Below are 16,608 nucleotides of genomic sequence, written 5' to 3' on the forward strand. Positions count from 1 at the left end.
GGAGAAGAAATGAAGAAAGAGCCAAAAAGCAGGTTAGTAGAGATCTGAGCAGTGAAGGAAGCCAACAGGACACTCGGGTTCCAGAGGATACTAGGAGTAACTCTAAACTACTACAGAAAGGTGCCCAGCCAGAGAAAAGGCCTTCTGTAAATTTCCATTTGAGACACTGTGTTCACAATTTAAATTACTTCAATTTAAAAGACTTAATTACCACATTTAATGAACAGGACTAACTGCCTTCATCTAATTTTTCAACTCTCAAACCTTTGCTACTTAAGTTACAAATAATACAGTGAATTATATTCTTAAAAATATAGGTATTTTCTTAATTTTGTCATAGAGTTTGCTCCTGGATCAGAACAATTTAGAAAGCAATGCAAATAAAGATTTTTATTTATTTGCATTGAGGGTGATAGATCAAAGAAGCTTTTTCAAAACTGCATTAATTTCCATCCACATACATTAATATTCCCCTACATATGATCATGCTTTAGAAATAATTCCAGTGTTAGCTCAGTTAAAGAATTTTTTTTCTTCTTCACAAGTCAAAGCCAAATGGTTGCTTTGTAATTTTATGTAGTATAACTTGCTTATGAAATCCAATTTTTAAAAACCTGAAGCCAATTTCAAACCATAGAGAAGCAAATGGAACTATTTATAATTCGATCATAATCAACTGTTTTCCCACAACCAACTCTTCCAATTATGGTTTTCTATCTTAATTACTAGGCATGTAGCCAGCTGACTTGCTGCTTTCATGGTCTTAGATCACTGCATTAGTTTATTATCAAGAACATGACACTCTCAGATTAAAAATGCACAGATCTATAAATTTAATGAGACGTTTACAAAATTTTCAAAGTACAGCGTCACCTCGGAGAAGTCACATGGCAATGAAAATGATTTTCAAGACTAAGGCCCCCAGTGTCTTACCTTGGCCTCCTTAGAGCTACTGGAAGTCTTCCCTTCAGTTTTCTTCTGCTTTGACGTGGAGGAACTGTTTTTGCTGCTGCCACTATTCTCCTTGTTGCTGTTATTACTTGACTTTAAGGAAGAAGACTGACTAATGGTCCTCTTTCGAGATCCATGCTCCGTTTTTGGATCTTTTGAAGGAACAGGCCCAGCAGGAGAAGGCAACAAATCTTTTTCTTTTGCCACACTCTGTTTAGATGACCTGCCAAACCAAACAAATGCCCTCATTTCTCCACACAGTAATAGGGGCAATGGAGTTTTTTCATTTCTCTTTGCTTTTAAGACAAATTTGCTGTTATCTATGAGATAACTAGGACATATGGTTTTTGCAAAACAAATCTCTAAATGTCATGAGTGCGTGCATCTTGTCTAGCTTTCCCCTGTCATGGTTATATACCAACTAGAGGCTCAGTGCATGAAATTCGTGCTGGGGGTGGGGGGAGGTTCCCTCAGCCCAGCCTGCACCCTTTCCAATCCGGGACCCCTCGGGGGATGTTTGACTGCCGGTTTAGGCCCGATCCCAGGGATCGGGCCTAAACCGGCAGTTGGACATCCCTCTCACAATCCTGGACCGCTGGCTCCTAATCGCTCACCTGCCTGCCTACCTGGTCACCCCTAACTGCCCCCCACCGCCAGCCTGGTCGCCCCTAACTGACCCTCCCTGCTGGCCTGGTCACCCCTTACTGCCCCCCCTGCAGCCTGGTTGCCCCCAACTGCCCCCCCCGCCAGCCTAGTTGCCTCTCACTGCCCCTCTGCCAGCCTAATTGCCCTCAACTGCACGCCCCCCCCACCGGTCTGGTTGCGCCTAACTGGCCCCCCCGCCAGCCTGATCACCTCTTACTGTCCCCCCTGCCAGCCTGGTTGCCCCCAACTGCTCCCCTCTGCCGGCCTGGTCGCCCGTAACTGCCCCCCCACCAGCCTGGTCACCCCCAACTGCCCCCCCCCCCCCCGCCGTCCCCGCTGGCCTGGTTGCCCCACGCAGCCTGCTGTTCAGTTGTTTGGTCGCCCCTCATTAACCCCCCTGCCGGCCTGGTCATAGGCAGCCATCTTGTGAGGGTGTGAGGGTTAATTTGCATATTACCTCTTTATTATATAGGAGGATGCCTAACCCTTGGTCTGCCATACAACAAGTAGTCAATAAATACTAGTTGAATAACAACAAAAAGATGGATGGTGAATGAAGATATTAATGCTCGTGAATTACCAATTAGTCTCTTGCAAGTTACAGATAAACTTATCTAGCCAGAAAGTTGTAAAGCTTTACTTTCTTACTATACTCACCCCTAACTCCACTAAAAAAGAGCAGAGAAAAAACTGAATAAACCTTAAATGCTTTCCATCCCTGTTAGCTAAAAGCAAAAGCTCCCACTATTTGGTGTATGTTATATGTATACATGTATACGATATATACTTGCTAAAAGGAACATTCTAAGAGCATGTTAGGAAGCCCAATAGCAAATTACGTACATATATTAACACACATGTAACATGTTTTAGTGACATACTCTCTGTTGCTGGGTGGCTTGTGGCCTGCTAAATTCTTGTCCTCTGTTTTGGGTTTCTTGCTGTCATTGGCTCGGTTATCATCTTCATTCTGGATGAAAACAGAAAGAGCTGCTAGGTTTGAACTTTACAGATTCCAGAACTAGTCACCCCCAAACAGTTTATCCCTGAAAAACTTCAGTAAGAGGACAAATGTAAAGTACAATAATTCATTTAAACAATGTTTAGTGAAGTAGGTTTTAAGGCTCAGTAGTAGTCTCCTATTTTAGATAAACAGAGCCCAAATATTAAAACAAATTTCCTGTAGTCTTTTGGGGTGGGGGGATGGTGTGTGAAATTAAAATTAAGATATAATTCACATACCATAAAATTCAATCTTTAAAAGCACACAATTCAATGGCTTTTAGTATATTCACAGAGTTGTACAACCAGGGCAACAACAAATTTTAAACCATTTTCATCATCTTAAAAAAGTCACCCTGTACCCATCAGCAGTCACTCCCTATTGTCTCCATTTCCAGATACTAGCAATCATTAATCTATACATTTTGTCTTTATGAATTTGCATATTCTAAACAGTTCATATAAATGAAATCATAAATTGGTGCCATTTTTGTATCTGGCTCCCTTAGCATAACATTTTTATTTTATTTATTTTTAAATATATTTTTATTGATTTCAGAGAAGGGAAAGAGAGGGAAAAATTGAGAGAGAATAATAATAGTAATTGATCAGCTGCCTCCTCCACAGCCCTACAGGGCCAGGGCTGACTTACAAGTATTGATATAGAAAACTTGGGAGGAATATATAAAAGTGAGATTTAAGGGAGGGGAGGAGATATGGGGTACTCCTTTTAGAGGAAGGGGATATTTTCTTGTAAATAATATAGTTTTAAGCAAAAGAGTAAAAAAGGCTGATGTGGCTCAGTTGACTGAGTGTCCTCCCATGCGCCAAAAGGTTTCCAGTTCATTCAATTCCTTGTCTGGGCACATACCCAGGTTTTGGGTTCAGTCCCCAGACAGGATGCATATGGGAAGCAACTGATCGATGTTTCTCTCCCTCTTTCTCTCTCTCCTTCCTCCTTTCTCTCTCTCTCAAATCACTAAAAACACACACACACACACACACACACACACACACACACACATATATGTGTGTGTGTGTGTGTGTGTATGTGTGTGTGTATGTATATATAATAAAAAGGGCCTTCATTTTCTCTACTATATTTTAAACATTTAAAAATCTTATAAAGAACATATATTATGTGTTAAGCATAAAAGGACCATATTTTTATTCAATATATTAGCTTTGTAAAAAGTAGAGCCTATCATATACAAGCTCTTACTTCATGAATTAAACCCCATAATCATATCTAACAATTCAAGGCTATGAACTATTGAGGCCAGCAGCCCTAAGCAGCTTACTAGTTGAATAAAACTTCCCTACACTACAATAACGGAAATCATTAGCTATAGTACTGAAATTCCAGTTTTCTAGAAATTCAAATTTTAAAATATCTTCAACTTATGAAGATACAAAAAAAAAAGCAGACACAAGTATTATTCTAATTTGTCCAAATATATCTCATCATGCACACAGTACTGTGGTTTTAAGAAAAAGAGAGAAAAAACCTCTAATTCACTTCATTTTAAGAAAATGTGGGGGGTAGGGGAGGCCGGGGGAAGGTCAATGAGGGAGGTGGGGGAAGGAGACATATGTACTACTATTTGTAATACTTTAAACAATAAAATAAAATATTAAAAAATTAAAAATGGAATGTTGGGTGCAGAAAAAAATATTAAAAATGCTGTATTCTTCTATCCTCCTACATGAAATTCTCAAGGTCAACTGCGATTGGAGTATTGTTCTGAGACCATCTGGTACCTATCTGTTCACCTGCTCATGCTTTTAGTCTTTTATAACCATATTCACATCTATGTATCAGGAAATTACACTATTCTTCAAAACAGATTATTAAAATTTGCTTTCCTCTAAAAATTCCTAACTAGAACTGAAAAATTCCTCACGAGAACTGAAAAGATTAGGCTGTTTTTCTCAAAGAACCTCCATTACACATGTAAGTTGTTCAACTCTTCCCATTATATGTCTATTATCCTCCAATCATAGACACTGTGAGTTTTCACATTTCCTGGGTCTAAAAAAAGCTGACCTTAAATATATACACCAAGCTTCATTTCTAAATCCAAATTATCTTGGAAGTATTTAGAGAGCTATGTGCCAGCAGATGTTTTTAGTTCTGAACTTGCAGATATGGGTGTTTGAAAAGGGAAAAGAGCTGGGCAGAGTTACGTACAGTGGATTGGTGAAATTCTTAAGGATGTGTCAAAATCGGTAAGACAATGTTTTAGCTGGAATTAGTAATTTAAAAGACGCAACTTGGTCTGTGTATAAGAGAGAAGTGTGACAACCTGGAGAGTACATATCCCAACTAAAGACATTTCAAACCAAAACTTGAAGGACCCTGTGAAGGCCAGTTTGCAATCTCTGCTTCACTCTCACCTCCACACTGGCCAGCACACTCTGGACTGGTTCATTTCTGACCTAATTAGAAACTATGCTGCTTTCCAAAAGGAGACAGGCAGAGGCACAGTGGTCCTTAGAAGACTGTTCTATCTGTAGCCTCAGCTGGGCCTTGGGTTAACCTCTAGTTCTCTCATAGCTATGACTCAACTAGTCATTTTTGGCTGAGATTTCCACTGCATTTCAGATTCTGATGTTGAAAAACAAAAACAACAACAAAACTCTTTACAAACCTTATGTTTCCTCTTGCCTTTATTGGAAACTTTTTCTGAGGCTGGTTTCTGAGCCTCTCTTGTGTGCTTCTCTGGCACATTTTTCTTTTCCCCCTTCGGTGGCTCTGTTTCTTTGTAAGGCTTTCCTGGTATTCTAGTCAAGAGATTCAGGTCAATCTTCACAATAAGTGGATACCTATCATCAGGCTCACTAAGGGGTGAAAGAAGTTCCTTCTCTTCCATAGGAGAGAACATTCGTTGCCGGAAAAAGCTATCTTCTTCCTCCACTGAGGAGGGTTTAACGGGAGTCCTATTACTCTCAGGGTACTTAGGAGTTTGTGAGGAAGGAGGAAGGCTCTCGCTTTCATCCGAATCTGAGGATGAGGTATCTGTTTCTATGATTTCCCTTGATTTCTGGGAAGATTTACTAGTTGACTTATATTTCTTTTTCTCTGCTGAAGGGCGAGGGGAAGATTTGGACTCCTTTTTTATGTTGGGTTTCCTTGAGCCTTTGGTGGCTGCTTTGTGTCTGCTGGAGGGCATGCTGGTAGCCATGTCTACGGGGGTTTCGCTTTCTATCTTCAAGCCTCCTCGGGGCTCTTCAGCAGCCGTCTTCTCGGTCTTTTTGGGTTGTTTTTTGCCTACAGTTCTCCTCTGTGTTGTACTGTCACTCTGTGCAGGAGACTTCTGCCTCCCACGCCCACTTTCTGATCCCTTTTGAGCAGTTTTAGAATCTCGTCCAGGAGTAGCAGAACTTGTTTCTTTAGGTCCACCTGGGTCAGTGTAGCTATTCCCAGTGCCCTGTTCTCGGCCTTCCTTTTTATAGCCTTGAGATGATGGGATGTTACTGTCCACAGAAGAAGCTGGTGACACTTTATGTGGGTTCACTTTATTCAACCAGTTATCAAGTTGCCATTTGTTTGTTGGTGGTGGTTCAGGCTGAAAAACAGAGAAATAAGAATGCTTTTTTCCTATACTGAAGCTTTTCCTGCCTTTACAATCTCAGGAAGAGGAAAAACACTATGGCTAATGCCTCAAAGATTATTTGTTTTTTCATAGTTCTATGTGAACCAAGGCAAAGGGCTGAATATTGACTATCACATCTAATCACCTGAGTGAGAAGATATAAGCTGAATTATAATATAGCCTTTAAATACTAAGTATTCCTATCAGGAATCCATCTTTAAATGCAAAATTTTAAAAGACGATATAATAACTAGAAAGTAAACAAATGATGTAGGTACCAACAGAGATTTTAAATCACATTTTATCAACCTATAGTTGATAATCTTATACTAGCAACCTATAGTACAGTCTTATACTATAAGACTCTTTTTATCTACAATGACTACATAATATAAATTAACATGTGAAGACACAAAAATAAAGACCAAACAAAAAAAAATTTAATATTTTCATGACCTGAAATATGACCTCAAGTAGTTCCTAACTAGACCAAATGTTTATTCAAATAACAAGAAAACTGAAGTACTAAGTTTTCCTACAAGATAGTTCAATTTCTTTTTGTCAGAATATATAACCTTCTTTCCTTCACCTTTTATATTTGAGTCAGGTTTCAACAGGCATCACCAGGGGCCTTAAGAGGGCCTATGGAAGGTACCCCTGCCTCCCTCTCACCTCAGGAGATGCACTCTGAGATGGCTCATTTGCCTCACTGTCACTGGAACTACTTTCACTCTCTGAGTCAGATCCAGAGCTGCTTTCAGATCCACTGTGGCTGCTAGAATCATCCCTGGAGTTATCTGCTCCTTCACTATTATGGTGTGAAGGTTCAGAGTTACTAAAAGAGATAAAACATAAATGACCAAACGTTTCTTTTCTTTTTTACAATGACAACAGGAAAACATTCAAATCTGGCAACTAATTTTAAAAAATAAAAGAATGCCTACCTTCCTGGTGTACTCCTTGGCATTGTCTTGTCACAATCCTAAAATTAAAACATGAGAAGAAATCCATGAACGAAAAAACAGCACTCCATCTACTTAATGTGAACAATATCTGAATGTTTCATTAAAAAACTGGTTTCTCTAATGTATGCATCAATGTTTACTTAACACAACATACTGTTTTAAACTAAAAATAACTAATTGCCAGGATAAGAGGAAAAGCTTTGTTAATAGTTCTTGTCAACAATCTCATGCTTCATGAGTATATTCTGATCCCTGGTAAGTATTAAGAAAAAGCCAATTTTTGCCCTGGCCGGTGATTCCTTTGGTTGGAACACGGTTTCACACACCAAAAGGTTTCAGGTTTGATTCCCGGTCAGAGCACATGCCTAGGTTTCAGGTTCGATCCCAGGTTGGGGAGCGTATGTGGAGGCAATGGATGGATGTTTCTCCTCTAAAAATCAATAAAAGTATGTCCTTGGGTGAGAATTTAAAAAAAAAAAATTTTTTTTTTTAATGGAGGTGTAAAGACAGAGCAGAAAAGTACAACATTCCAATGTTGGAAAGCAGGAATTAACTTATTTTAAATAACTGGATCATAAATGTATTTTTCAATTAGAATTCTTATTTAAAAAAAACAATGAAAACAAATACTGTATGAGACTGGCAAAATCATGTAGTAGTAGACACACCTGTTCCCCATCACTGTCTTCACTGCTGCTTAGCTTTAAGTCATCTTTTAACATACTAGAGGGAAAAGGCAGAAAGGGTTATTATTTTTGGAACAGTTTATCATGGCATACCAGAGTATTAAATATCTACTAAGAATTCTACAAATAATCACTGTGGTAGCCAAATAGTCAATTGAAAAACAAAGAAAAGAAACAGTAAGTCTTATTCTGTCTGTTACTCTGTTCATATTCAGAGTAACAATTGAGAAATTTAAAATTTCAGAAACTCCTACTTTACCATAAGTAATATATTCATTTTTCTTTTCTAATTAAACAAAAGCCACCTTCTAGAAACTCTTATACTCACTTTTGTTATCTCTAATTTTTCTCTAATTGCATACACACATTAATTATTAAAATAAATTATCATATTCATACCCAATAGTCCACTAGAGAGATATAGCTACTAAAAAGAAGGAAGATAAAATAAAAGCACCAGCAATTCTCTTTCATTGTCCCTAATGTTCTATAAAGAGATTTGTACAATTGGGTAATTGTGTAAACCAGAACACAAAAGTCAAAGTTCTAGTTTACTATGAAAGATGAGTGTCCTGTATAGAAGTAACGATTATGGGTAAGAAACTTGGCTATACCATAAAAATGACCATGTATATGTTAAAAATAAACTCTAGGTTCCAAATCTTCCTTGATCAAAATTCAAATAAATTTAGAAAACAAAAAGACATTTTTCTTAAGGCCATAACATCAAAATTAAAATTAAAAACTGAGCCCAGCTGCCATAGCTCAGTGGTTGAGCGTCAACCTATGAACCAGGTCACAGTTTGATTCCCAGTCAGGGCACATGCCCAGGTTGCAGGCTTGATCCCCCGTGTGAGGTGTGCAAGAGGCAGCCGATCTATTATTCTCATCATTGATGTTTCTATCTCTCTCTCCCTCTCTCTTCCTCTCTGAAATCAATATATTAAAAAAAAATTTAAAACGTGAGTAACAGACCATAGAAAATTCCTTGTCTTTTTACAGAAGAGGAAAAAATAATACAAAGATTAGGGAGAACTACAACTGGAAAAAGTTTTAATTTCTCATTACTAGTAGTTCCATTACTTTTCTTCTTAAAATTTCATGGTAGTCTCCAATCAGTGGGAGAAAATTTTTTTACTCTAATAACTACTTACACTTTCCCCTCAAAGCTTAACATGAGTTTCTAAATCTGACCCCAAATTCTGATTATCACATACAAAAATTACATAGAAACAAAGTAACCAAATGATAATAGAATTAAGTGTTTTAAGGCTGGCCCAATTAAGTGGGACAGAAAAAAAGTTTTCTTTTGGACAAGGGCTTAGTGCATTTTTATGACTGATTTCCTGTAAGCAAATAACTTACTTTGAATTCTCCTCAGCCTTTATGATTTAATAATGCAGCTCAATGAACCTATTCACATGTGAATATGTCAAAGCTTTTACCAGACTACTCAAGGTCCTGCTTGCTTTTCCCTCAGTAACCAAAGTGACATGCACATATATGGTAAGCCCCATTAGTTCTTTGCATATGAAAAAATATGATAAGTAGGAATATAATTTGAATTCTTCAGCAGTGAAGTGGGACTTGTTGCATTTATATATTTTCATTCTCACTCAGGTCTCATTTATGGTCATCTGAAGAGGCTGAGATTATTAGTATAGATTGTGGTTATGGCATAAAGCTGACACTATTTCTGGCCGCAGTTTCTTTAGAACTTTCTTTTCTTTTCTTTTTTTTTAGAACTTTCTTTTATTCACTCAAATGACTTGTGGTCTCAGGAATTCAGGAGTTCATTTTTTTTTTTTTAATTTAAATTCTTTATTGTTTAAAGTACTACATAAGTCACCCTTTCCCCCCATTGACCTCTCCCCGGCCACTCCCACCCCCAGCACAGGCCCTCGACTGAAGGAGTAATTCTGGAATTTATTATCATCTAATATACTACCCTATTAAATTTTGATGTTTTCTCCAGGTTCTGCCTACAAAATGAAAGTAGGGAAACTTAGTAACAATACAAACTATATTGTTTTAATATGCTACATTTAGAGGTTAAATAGAGAGCCTACTGAGAAGAATCCTTTCTTTTTAAATGTCTTCTTTATTAAAAACAAATTATCACCGAAACCGGTTTGGCTCAGTGGATAGAGCGTCGGCCTGCGGACTGAAAGGTCCTGGGTTCGATTCCGGTCAAGGGCATGTACCTTTGTTGCGGGCACATCCCCAGTAGGGGGTGTGCAAGAGGCAGCTAATCGATGTTTCTCTCTCATCGATGTTTCTAACTCTCTATCCCTCTCTCTTCCTCTCTGTGAAAAATCAATAAAATATATTAAAAAAAACAAAACAAATTATCAGCACACACTCAACACAAATACACACATCCCTAAGAGATGGAATTAAAACCTGTAATCTCAGAGCAGAGGTAAGCAAACTATGGCCCACAAACCAAATTCAGAACACCACCTATTTATAAAGTAAGTTTTATGGAATGCAGCCATGGACTACGTTCATCAACACCCATGATTTATGGCAGCTTTCATGCTATGATGGCAGAGATGAATAGTTGAGATGGAGACCATCTGGACCTTAAAACCTAAATGCCTAAATATTTCACTCTCTGGCCCTTTACATAAAAGTTTGCCGACCCCTGCCTTAAAAGATTAAGTACATATTTCTAAGTATTGTTCTAAATATCCACATACTACATGTAGACATTTAGCAAAAAAGACAAACATTAAACTTATTAAGCAATAAACTTACGATTTAGACTGATGCCCATTTGAGGTTTTAGAAGAAGGATTATATCTTTCTAGAATAAAAAGAAGGCAGAAATCATCAACTAAACTAGGGCTATTTAAATGTAAAATATCAAAATACCCTCAAGGAAATATAAATCAAAATGACAAGATATAATTCTTCATTCATCAAATTTGTAACACTTTGAAGTCCAATAATATGAGATAGTGGAAATAGACATGCTCATATGCTGTTGGTAGAACTATAAACTCATGCAATCTTTTTGGAGGACAATATGATAATATCTAATCAATACTGTTAAATGCACATATCCACTGACTTAGCAATTATGATAAAAGAAATTTACTTTACACGTATATCTGGAGAAATACATAAATATAAACACACACATGGATGTTTATTATAGTATAGTTTGTAACAGCAAAATCTGGAAACAAATGTCCCTCAAGAAGGGACTAGTTAAACAAATTATGGTACTTTCATACAATATAAACACAATTTTAATGCTAAAAAGAATGAACTAGAGCTTTATACTGATACAAAAACAGCTCTAAAAAAGATTAAGTGAACAACACAGGTAATAAAGAGTAGGTGCAGCTTATGATACCATTTGCCAATAGTTAGTTTTGGGGAGAGACAATGGGGGTTGGGGGGGGGGTAGAACTAAGAATGAGATATTCTTAAAAGGTTTTAAGAGAGAAAATGTAAATTTTCTGCTTTATTTTCTATATATTCACAATGTCAGGTCCCTTTTTCCTATAACTACAGCTTTAATGCTGAAGTAAGAAATAGATACATAAACTTTGTTAACATTAAAAGGGATAGTCATCTAGTTTCGACTTTAAGATCACTAAAGGTAACACAATAAGTATCAAAAGTTCCATATTTTTAGCTCCCAAAATAGCTTATTACCAGTATAAATCTATCTTACTTAAGAAGGTATTGCTCTTGACAAAGAGAATCTTAGTTTTGTTACAGAACTATATAATGAAGCCTAGACATTTGCTACAGTTCCTGACCTTACCCTAACCTTACCACCAGCCATCAGATCTTGGGAACATGCTTGAATTCCCTAAGGCTATCTTCCTCTCAAGTTCCTCTGAGAGGCCAAGGGAGAGGAGGTGGAGGGGGATTGTGTAGCAGACAGCAGACTTTCTTCCCAGACAAAAAGAATAAATAAAAATACAAATAGGAGAAGAGCCATTGTAAGCTAGAGTGACCCCATGGAATTTTACTATCATAGAACCAAGTATCTTCATGAAGAAGATGGAAAGACAGAATGGCTCTTGGTTTTATAAAGTGTCAATCAAATTGAATTCATGAACTTTGTAGTTCAAGTACTTAATAATAAAAAGTTTTGATCTCCAATGATCTATAATTCTTCATTTTTTAAGCATATCAAGATTCAGTTGAACCCATTACTAATCATCAGATGACAAAATTTGGATAAGATATGCAAAAAATTATTAAAGCAATATATGCTGTGACTATGAATGAGCAAGGAAAAGTTCAAGAAAGCCAAAAGTAAAAGAAATACTCACTTTGTTCTCCAGGGCCAAAGTTGGACTGCTGAGTCTCCTATAATAAATGGGATATGAATTATATAGTAACATTATATGGAAAAGTTTTATTAGTGAAAAATGCTTCAAATTAAATTATTCAATTCCAGCTAACTCAATGAAAAAGTATGTTGAGTTCCCAAGAATACATAAAAGAAACACAAAAGAATTTAATGATTCCATCTGATCGGCCTCAGCAATTTCGTAGTCAATAATGAACTTTCCCAGAGCTTAATACAAAAAGCAACCTAATAGTGTTTATTTATCATTCATTTCTTTTCAGCAGCATCCATAGTACTCATATCCTAATTTAGAGGCCTGGAAAAGCAAATAATTTAAGATTCTTGATCTTAAGAAAGTGTTTAATTTTTTTCTTTTTAAAAAGGTAATACCAAAAACTGTATACTAGGGTGAAAATAGCTGTACAACCTATACAATCTCAAAATATACCACTTTTACAGACTAAAAATACCCTACATGGCATTCCCATGTAATTTTACTCCCTTCCTCTCTCTGCTTCCAGAATCTTACAATTAGCAACTTGAAGAAACTGTTATATACTTATTTATATGCCCTATACTCACACAGTGCCCAGTACTCAGGAAGCACCAGTAAAAAGAAAGCCAAAATGTCACTATCATTGAAACACGAGTTTCCAAACTCAACTTTTACAATCAGAATAGCTGTCTCGCATGTGTAAATTGTCCATTTTTCTAGGTTAAGTCTGGAGTACACCATATGGTACTGAAATCACATAAACATCCCTAAATGCCTATTTAAAATAAGCACAATTGCCCAGCCGTTGTGGCTAGGTGGTTGAGCATCAACCTATGAACCAAGAGATCACAGCTCAATTCCTGGTTGGAGCATATAGGTTGTGGGCTCGATCCCCAGTAGGGGGCGTGTAGGAGGCAGCCGATTAATGATTCTTTCTTATCATTGATGTTTCTATCTCTCCACTTCCCTTCCTCTGAAATCAATAAAAACATATCTTTAAAAAAATAAATTAAATAAGCACAATCTTCCTTTAATGACATAATTATCTGTGAAAGAAAAATCCAAACTGTATGAAACCTAAAATATAGTTTTGCTATTAAAAAAAGTTATAAACCTACATCTGTGGTCAACTGATATTCAAGAAGGGTACCAAGACCACCTAATGGTGAAAGAAGAATCTTTTCAACAAATGGTGCTGGGACAACTGAACAGTCATATGCAAAAAAATGAAGTAAGACGCTTACTTCAGATAATATTAAGAAAAATAAATTGAATCAAAGATCTAAATTTAAGCACTAAAACTACAAAACTCTTAGATTAGAAGATAATGTAGTGCCAAATCTTAATGACTTTAGATTTGGCAAAGAATCCTTACATATGATAACAAGACACAAAACAAACAGATAAATAAGACTTCATCAAAATTAAGAACTTTTGTGCTTTAAAAGACACTATCAAGAAAGTGCAAGACAACCCACAGAATGAGGAGAAAATATTTGCAAATTATATTATCTGATGAGACTGATATCTACAATATATAAAGAGCTCTTACCCCTTAATGGTAAAGATACAAATAATCTAACTCTCTTGGGTCCTCACTTCCAAGATGACCAAGAATAGAAGGAACAATAGTCATGCCAAAAAAGGCCACAGGCATGTGCAGCCTATTCATGGCAGTAACTGCACTGATACACGCCTAAGGACCAGGCCATTACGAAGTTCCTCATTCAGTTAGGATGACTCAGTGGTTGAGAATTAACCTATGAACCAAGAGGTCACGGTTTGATTCCCAGTCAGGCCATATGCCCGAGTTGTGGGCTCGATCCCCAGTGTGGGGTGTGCAGGAGGCAGCTGATCAGTGATTCTCTATCACTGATGTGCTATCTCTCTCTTCCTCTCTGAAATCAAATAAAAATATATTTTAAAAAGTAATTAAATTTAAAAGAAGTTAGTCGTTCAAAATACAGGAGAGGCCATAGCTGCTAGGGACATTTCCAAAGCAAGTATCTTTGATGCCTATGTGCTTCCCAAGCTGTATGTAAAACTATATTACTGTGTGAATTGTGCCATTCATAGCAAGGTAGTCAGGAATCAGTCTCGTGAAACCCAGAAGAACCAAACACCCACACACCAATTTAAACTTGCGAGTGCTGCCCCACGACCTCCACCAAGGCCCATGTAAGGAGCTAAGCCCTTAAAGACCAAAAGAAAAATTATCTGGGAAAAAATAAAATGGAAATTATATATATATATTTTAAAAGACAACTGAATTGAAAAATGGGCAAAGGATCTGAATATACTATATATTTCTCCAAGGAAGATATACAGATGGCCAGTAAGCACATGAAAAGATGTTGTTTGATATCATTTTTCATCAGGAGAAATACAAAACAAACCCACAATGCAATAGATACCACTTCATACTCACTAGGATGACTAGAATCACAAAGACAGATAAGAAGTGTTGTCAAGGATATGGAGAAACTGAAAGCCTAGTGGAAATGTAAAATGGTGTAGCTAGCTGCTGTGGGAAACATTCTGGTAGTTCCTTAAATGATTAAATATAGAGTTACCATATAAGCAAGCAAAATGAAAACATGACCACACAAAAACTTGTACCCAAATGTTTACAGTAACATTATTCATAACAGCCAAAAGTTTGAAACAATTTAGATGTCCTTCAACTGATGAATGTATACAAACCGTGATATAAATTATACAATAAAATATTATTTGGCCATAAAAAGGAATGAAGTACTGATACATGCTACAACTTGGAAGAACCTTGAAAACATTTTGCTAGGTGAAAGAATCCAGGTGCAAAAGACCACATATGGTATAATTCCATTTACATGAAATGTCCAGAAAAGGAAAATCTCGAGATAGAATAGATTAGTGCTTGTATAGAGCTGGCAGGGGACAGAAGCAAAGGAGGTAATAGCTAAAGAGTAGAGAATTTCTTTTTTGGGTGATGAAAATGTTCTGAAATTGTAGTGATGGTTGTAGTTAATGTCTGTAAATATACTCAAAACCATTTAATTATATACTTAAAATGGGTGAATTGCATGGTATGTGAATTATATCTCAATAAAGTTATTATAAAAACTTATAAATAAAGCAGTGTCCAGAAGGTCACTCCTATGAACTGTGTAAAAAATGAAAAGAATTGTCCAACCAGTGTGGCTAAGTGGTTGAGTGTTAACCTATGAACCAGGAGGTCACAGTTCAATTCGATTCCTAGTTAGGGCACAAGTCCAGGTTGTGGGCTTGCCCTGGTGAGGTGCATGCAGGTGGCAGCTGATCTATGATTCTCTCTCACCATTGATGTTTCTATCTCTCCCTCTCACTTTCTCTCTGAAATTAACAATATATTTTAAAAAATGAAAAGAATCCTCCATTCCCTTGAACTGCTAATTTACCTGATAAGTTGTCTAAAAATTAATAGCCCAAGCTTTTAAGTAATTTCTGACACCTTTCCCTCACGTCCCACAATAGCTAGTTAGTCACCAAGTACTACTGGATTCTATCTTCAAAACATCTACTAAATGTAACACTATCTCCTCTCCATGCCAAGATTTCATTCAGGTTCTCATCTACAATGGCTACCTAATGGATCTACCTGACTCCAGTCTTTCTTCTTCACTCAACTACAGCCTCTAGCTAAACTTTCTAAAGTTCAAGTCTTAGTATGTGACATCATTACTCTCGTATTTTTCCTTTTTTTAAAAATTGATGTGAGCACAGCTGTTGCCTGAGTTTTCTGTTCATGTTGAGGTTGAAGCCTCGTGATGACTGGTACCATGGATCTGCCTCTCGCCCAGTGGGGCGAACTGAGCCCTCTCTGGAGAAGAAACCCGGGTTCCCCAAGATATGTGATCAGTGCTGGGACCCCGCCAGCAGGCGAGGGGATCCCAAGGCAGGTGCTGGGCGTGGAGGCCACGGGGACATAGGGTACCAAGGAGACAGAACTGAACCTCACATCACCCTGTTTAGCCCCGGAGGATGGCTGGTTAGCCAGAGATGGGTAAGATTCCTCAGGGAAGGAACAACCTAAGACAGGCACAGTCGCAGAGGGGCCATCAGGAGAGAACTTGGGGGTCAACAGAGGTGGGGCACAGACCCTCACCCCCTAACTTAGCAGGGGCCTGAACCCTCACCCCTTCTGAAGGAAGTCTCCTGCCCCAATGGCTGCTTAACGTCCCATGCCCAGCTCAAATCGGGACTCGGGTAACAGACAGAGACTTGGCCGACAGCAGCTGCCCTCTCACTGCAACAAGAATTGTTTGAGTTGACTTGAACCCATGGTGAGGGGAAGTGGGAGTTGATATCTAAATCCAGCCTACCACCAGGAATGCTCAGGGCCTACTCAAGAAGGCAAATAATCCTTCCCACTAATATTTACAGGGTAAAATAAGAATGTTGTTAGAGTAATAAATTTGACAGTGAAATA

The 16,608-nt window shown here is 37.5% G+C and overlaps 1 protein-coding gene across 2 annotated transcripts in view; it reads right to left on the reverse strand.

The window, feature by feature from the left end:
* AFF4 (ALF transcription elongation factor 4) overlaps positions 1–16,608 on the reverse strand; it is an 86,568-nt gene that overhangs the window by 20,010 nt on the left and 49,950 nt on the right. For both annotated transcript variants that reach the window (XM_079771068.1, XM_079771069.1), the window contains 8 exons: positions 12,144–12,180; positions 10,606–10,654; positions 7,828–7,882; positions 7,139–7,176; positions 6,867–7,029; positions 5,250–6,167; positions 2,478–2,566; positions 934–1,174 (listed from right to left, as the gene is read on the reverse strand). In XM_079771068.1, coding sequence (XP_079627194.1) covers positions 934–1,174; positions 2,478–2,566; positions 5,250–6,167; positions 6,867–7,029; positions 7,139–7,176; positions 7,828–7,882; positions 10,606–10,654; positions 12,144–12,180 — 1,590 coding nt within the window. The remainder of the gene's footprint in view (positions 1–933; positions 1,175–2,477; positions 2,567–5,249; positions 6,168–6,866; positions 7,030–7,138; positions 7,177–7,827; positions 7,883–10,605; positions 10,655–12,143; positions 12,181–16,608) is intronic.

The sequence above is a fragment of the Cnephaeus nilssonii genome (assembly GCF_951640355.1).
Source record: "Cnephaeus nilssonii genome assembly, chromosome: 5".
In the NCBI taxonomy this organism is placed as follows: domain Eukaryota; kingdom Metazoa; phylum Chordata; class Mammalia; order Chiroptera; family Vespertilionidae; genus Cnephaeus; species Cnephaeus nilssonii.